Source organism: Hyla sarda, chromosome 2 (genome assembly GCF_029499605.1).
Source record: "Hyla sarda isolate aHylSar1 chromosome 2, aHylSar1.hap1, whole genome shotgun sequence".
NCBI lineage: Eukaryota > Metazoa > Chordata > Amphibia > Anura > Hylidae > Hyla > Hyla sarda.
In genome coordinates, this window is record NC_079190.1 from 76,384,446 (window position 1) to 76,390,445 (window position 6,000).

At 40.0% G+C, this 6,000-nt stretch overlaps 1 protein-coding gene across 3 annotated transcripts in view; it reads left to right on the top strand.

Annotated features, from left to right (window-relative positions):
- The window catches only part of NR4A1 (nuclear receptor subfamily 4 group A member 1), a 64,319-nt gene extending 58,561 nt beyond the window's left edge, over positions 1 to 5,758 (top strand). For all 3 annotated transcript variants that reach the window (XM_056562121.1, XM_056562122.1, XM_056562120.1), the window contains 5 exons: positions 1,383 to 1,512; positions 2,040 to 2,191; positions 2,286 to 2,488; positions 2,960 to 3,138; positions 4,804 to 5,758. In XM_056562121.1, the coding sequence (XP_056418096.1) occupies positions 1,383 to 1,512; positions 2,040 to 2,191; positions 2,286 to 2,488; positions 2,960 to 3,138; positions 4,804 to 5,060 (921 nt within the window). In that variant the 3' untranslated portion in view covers positions 5,061 to 5,758. The remainder of the gene's footprint in view (positions 1 to 1,382; positions 1,513 to 2,039; positions 2,192 to 2,285; positions 2,489 to 2,959; positions 3,139 to 4,803) is intronic.
- The last annotated feature ends 242 nt before the right edge of the window (positions 5,759 to 6,000 follow it).

The following is a 6,000-nucleotide window of genomic DNA, read 5'->3' on the forward strand; positions in this document are numbered from 1 at the left end:
AGTTAAAAAGATTTGTAAATTACTTATATTAAAAAATCTTAATCCTTTCAATAATTTATCAGCTGCTGAAGTGGACTTGTTGTTTTCTGTCTGGCAACAGTGCTCTCTGCTGACATCTCTGCTTGTCTTGGGAACTGCACAGAGTAGAAGAGGTTTGCTATGGGGATTTGCTTCTAAACTGGGCAGTTCCCGAGACACGTGTCATCAGAGAGCACTTAGACCGAAAATAACAGCTTGACTTCAGCAGCTCATAAGTACTGAAAGGATTAAGATTTTTTAATAGAAGTAATTTACAAATCTGTTTAACTTTCTGGAGCCAGTTGAGATATATATATATATATATATATATATATATATATGTGTATATATATATATGTTTTTTCCTTGATAACCACTTTAATTTTCCTGAGAGTTTACCACTGTATTTGGAGAGAAATACTAGCTCTACATGGAGAAGTTTAAGCAAACCATATTTCTGTGTAAAAAAAAAAAAAATCTTAAGGAATATTTTTGTACAATGTTAACCAGTATAAAGAAACTAATATATATATATATATATATATATATATATATATATATATATATATATATATATATATATATATATATATATATAAAAAGCAGAAAATTCTCAGTGTGTGACACTTTTTAATTGCTAACTAAAAAGACGATAACCAATTGCAAGCTCTTCAGCTGGGTGTCTACAAACCAGAGATCCTGGTAGTCTGGAGAGCTTGCACCATATAAAATAATTCAGTTAGTCCTAAAAAGGTATCAAAGCAAAGGTTTGTAATTTTTTTTTTTTTATTGATGTAGGTACTAATTGCCTAATAGTACTGTAAATAATTTAGAAAGTATGTAAGAGTCTAAAGAGGCATTATATCTGGTGCCCAAGATTGTCACTCAGTAGATAAACAGACTTTCCAAAGTGATGTTACAGTAGGAGAGACATAAGGCAATTGGCAACTGTGTTCTGTCCATTTGTAATGAAACTCTTGTTACTAGTTTCCAAGTGATCTCTGAACTTGGTGAAGGGCTTGTCTTTGGCTGGTGTCCCTTCCATTTGCGGTAATCAATCTCAATATTTCTAGCATGAGCAAAGGGTCTACGGTTTCAGCTGCCCCCCTCCCCCCAAATAATTTGTTTTTGCATTTCTTGGTCGAGGTCCATCCGTGTTGTAGGCAAATCAGGTGCTTTAGAGGAGATTCTCGGCTAATTACGATAGGTGAATCACTCCCTTTAGCTTGGAGCCAAATGTCAACTTGATATTAGGAACAGTCCGACACTAGAGAAATGTTACAAAAATAAATAGGAACAGACGGGGCTTTGTGTTGCTCTGGCATCTTGCTTCCCCTGACAATTGTTCCCTTTTCTCCCCACAGAGGACTGTACAGAAAAATGCCAAGTACATCTGCTTGGCTAACAAGGACTGTCCCGTGGACAAAAGGCGCAGGAATCGCTGCCAGTTCTGTCGGTTTCAAAAATGCTTAGCAGTGGGAATGGTAAAAGAAGGTATGTGCTCAATATATCTACTAGAATGTTCCTAATATATTCCCATTTTAATTATTGGCATGTAATGAGAGAATGCCTGTCATCTTAAGGCCGACTTCACAAGAGTGTATTAAGGATGCAGTTTTTTGCATCTGTATTACCGCTGCAAGCCCCAACCTGAGCACCGCTCTAATGACCCAACTAACGCCTCTTGGTTTGGGTCATCAGATCTGCAGTCAGACTGGGACATGTGTAGCACAGAATTAAAAATGTGTCTCTAAACCACCTTTGTGACACATGTCTTATTTTGATCAATATGAATGTTTTAGCAATACTTGTGGGGGGGGGGGGGGGTTTGAGATTTTATATGAAAAATGATTGTATCTTTAATGGAGAATCGGTTTTTAGATACAATATCCATTGATGTCTTCTATCATTGACTGCAGGTCAATGAGAGAAGAGATTGTAACTGTCTATACTATAGAAGTAGAAAACTACTAGTTGTATATTTTCCTGCTGTACTAACAGGATTATCTTTCTCATTTTAGTTGTACGTACAGACAGTTTAAAGGGCAGGAGGGGTCGCCTTCCTTCAAAACCAAGGCCAGCATCAGACTCCTCTCCAGTTAGTCTCATCAACTCACTGGTGAGGGCGCACATCGACACTATCCCCAATTCTACCAATCTGGATTACTCACAGGTAAGTCATTTATAAGGCCTTAAAAAAAATTTAAAAAATGCATGTAATACATGACCTAGAGTTCGATGACCAATTTTGCCTTTGTTCATATTAGTACCAAGAGAATGTCCCTGTTCTGCTGAAGAAGGAGAATCCTGTAGATGTACAGCAGTTCTACGACCTTCTCTCTGGTTCTTTGGAAGTGATCCGCAAATGGGCAGAAAAAATCCAGGGCTTTGTAGAGCTTCCCAAAGAAGACCAGGATCTTCTACTGGAGTCTTCTTTCCTGGAACTCTTCATCCTTCGTCTTGCTTACAGGTAAAACAGCTGTTACACGCTAGGGAACCTAGTTTCCTTTGGGCGTTAATCCTGTTCTGAACATTGGGCAGCACATGCAGTAATAAATGCATTAAAGTACAGCTCCATGTCTTACGGGAAGGAACATTAAGCCAAAGCAAACACGGGACAAAGTAAAGGCATATATTCAGTAGAAATAGAGGTCAGATTATTTAAAGACCTTTATAGATTTATGGGGGTAGTTTGTAGCTACTGACTTGTATGTTAAAGAAAAATCCCCAAAATATGATATTCTTCTGAATAGAAACAATAGGTAGACTAGAATATTCATGTTTATTTGGTATACTTTATCTCATAACATTTTATTAATAATTATTATAGCATGTTGTTTTTTTTGTTTCTCACAAGAACGATTTTGTTGATGTAATATAAAACTAAATGGAAGAAATCTAGTCTTCCCTGTCTAAACCTGACTTTATTTTCTACAATCAGCTCTAAGCCCGACGAGGGGAAACTGATCTTCTGCAACGGAGTGGTTCTTCATCGCTTGCAATGTGTCCGAGGGTTTGGCGAATGGATCGACTCTATCATTGACTTTTCGCACAGCCTCCAACGCATGAACATTGATGTCCCATCATTCTCTTGTCTTTCTGCCCTTGTTATCATCACAGGTGAGCCCAAAACATATACTTGCAGCCAATGGGCTTTGACGTTGGAACTACAATTTATGATTGTATAACTCTATTCAAATGGATAATATAATTTTACACAAAATATTACATTTGTGGAACTAATTTTTCCTCATTACCTATGGAATACCCAAAATACATATAACATAACCTACCATAAATGGCAAACTAGAGACAGAACAAAGTGGGTAACAATGTTGACCCACTCACACAAGGTCTAGTTCTGTGTTTAGGTCGCCATTGCTTCAGTGGTTTTATATATATTGAGAGTGCCGCTTCTCCTGATGTCATTCACTTTATCATTATCCCTATTTTTGTACATAAGTTGGCTCATAGGGGGAGATTGATCAAAACCTGTGCAGAGGAAAAGTTTCCCAGTTGCCCATGGCAACCAATCGTCTTTCGTCTTTCATTTTTAGGAAGGCCTGTGAAAAGTGAAAGAAGTGATCTGATTGGTTGCTATGGGCAACTTGGCAATTTTTCCTCTGGACAGGTTTTGATAGATCTCCCTATTGGGGAGATTTATCAAAACCTGTGCAAAGGAAAAGTTGTCTAGTTGCCCATAGCAACCAATCAGATCGCTTCTTTCACTTTTCACAGGCCTTCCTAAAAATGAAAGAAAGCCGATTGGTTGCTATGGGCAAGTGGACAACTTTTCCTTTGCACAGGTTTTGATAAATCTCCCTCCATAGAGTTTGATGATACAAGGGTGTGCTTTTGAGGCCATTGAAGAGATATGGGGACTCTAGATGGTCTCGTTCCCTTCTCTACTGTATGGAAAGAACTTTTTAAAGGGGTACTCTGCCCCTATACATCTTATCCCCTATCCAAAGGATAGGGGATAAGATGTCAGATTGCAGGGGTCCCGCTGCTGGGGACCCCCGGGATCTCAGTTGCAGCACTCACCTCAACGGCTTCCGGCAACGCTGGAGGCTTTGGATCCCAACCATTCGAGCGAAAGAGCGTGACGTCACGACTCGGCCCCCGTGTGACATCACGCCCCTCAATGCAAGTCTATGGGAGGGGGCGTGACGGCCGTCACGCCCCCTCCCATAGGCTTGCATTGAGGGGCGGAGCCGTGACATCACAACGCTCTGGCCTTGTGATCGCTACGAACACGCTCCAGGGACAGATTTTAACTGGGTGCGGCCTGCAAGATCACGGGGGTCCCCAGCAGTGGGACCCCCGCGATCAGGCATCTTATCCCCTATCCTTTAGATAGGGGATAAGATGTCTAAGTGCCGGAGTACCCCTTTAAGGACTTTCCTTTCCAAAACATACCCTACATTGTAGGGTGTTGAATTGGTCCCATGCTTTTTATGGAGGTCCCCTCTTCTCTATGGACTCTGCCTATTGTGATGGGATAAAGCAAAGTAGATGCTTGGTGATATATACTGTACACTTTTGCACCAGTGGTCTCAAACTGTGGCTGTTCAGATGTTGCAAAGCTTCAACTCCCAGCATGCCCGGACAGCCGTTGGCTGTCCGGGCATGCTGGGAGTTGATGTTTTGCAACATCTAGAGGGCCACAGTTTGAGACCGCTGCTTTGCACTCAAAAAATAAAGGCAAAAATGTGAATTGTACTCACCCATGCAAACACAAGGTATTGCTTATTGCCATACTAAATTCTAGTCTTTGTATTGCAGACCGACATGGCCTGAAAGAACCCAAGAAAGTAGAAGAGCTACAAAGCAGGATTATCAATTGCCTTAAAGAGCATGTGTCATCAAACCTGAGCGAGCAGAACCGATCCAACTGTCTGTCCAAGCTGCTGGGCAAACTTCCCGAGCTCCGCACCTTGTGTACGCAGGGCCTCCAGCGTATCTTTTACCTGAAGCTGGAGGATCTAGTACCACCTCCTCCTATTGTGGAGAAGATCTTCATGGACACGCTGCCCTTCTAAACCAGCACTGCACTTTTTTTTTTTTTGTTCTTACACGTACGGAGAAAAGGAAACCCATGTGTGGACAGCAACGAATCCTTTTTACAAACTTGTGGAACCTTTTCTTTGATATAAGGTGCCTAACCCAGTTTATACCCCTTTTTTTGTCTTTGGGATTTTCTGGGTCTTATGCGAAGACTTCATTTTTATTATTCTATAATATCCAGATGTGCCTTCGGCTTAAAAAAAAACTTTTTATTTTTGTTCAACTTTTTGGTTCACTGTTTAAAGTATTTTTTTAAATACTTGCAGAGTTCATCAGGCTCCTGTACTGCCTTTCCTACAGCACTCGGGACTGGACCGGTCCTACGCAACAGACATTTATTTTGGGGGAGGCAAGCGCCACCTCCCCCGTTCTCTTATCCAATCTTGTCTTGAAACAGGGATGGACCCTATTTCGGTCGCAGCCTATTTCAGTCACAGCCAGTTTGTAAAGTCTTGTACATAAATGAAGAGTGTACTGTATATAGTATTAAAAAAAAATGCAAAGCTACCCATTGTTATGGTCACTATGGTTTTCACAGTGTTCTGGGCTGTGTGTAAATATGTGTAATTTTTGAATAGAAACATTTATATTTGTGTATCCTACTGGATTTACAGTATGTGTTTTTCTGATTAATATATATTTAATATATTGAATAAAAAATGCTGTAATAGTACCCATTGGTCACGCTTCAGTTGCTTTCGTGACTTCAGTGTAAATCCTTTTGAGGCACCCAGGGTTCTTTATGGATTTTCAGGATCTGGAAGTGTGTTGTATAGTGATCAGAGATGGTGGTAATTGGCAATGCCTTGTCATCTTGAGTTTAAAGGGGTACGTCCGGTGGAAATATTAATTATTATTATTAATCATTTTATTTTATGTATTTATTTTTAAATCAACTGGTGCCAGAAAGTTAAA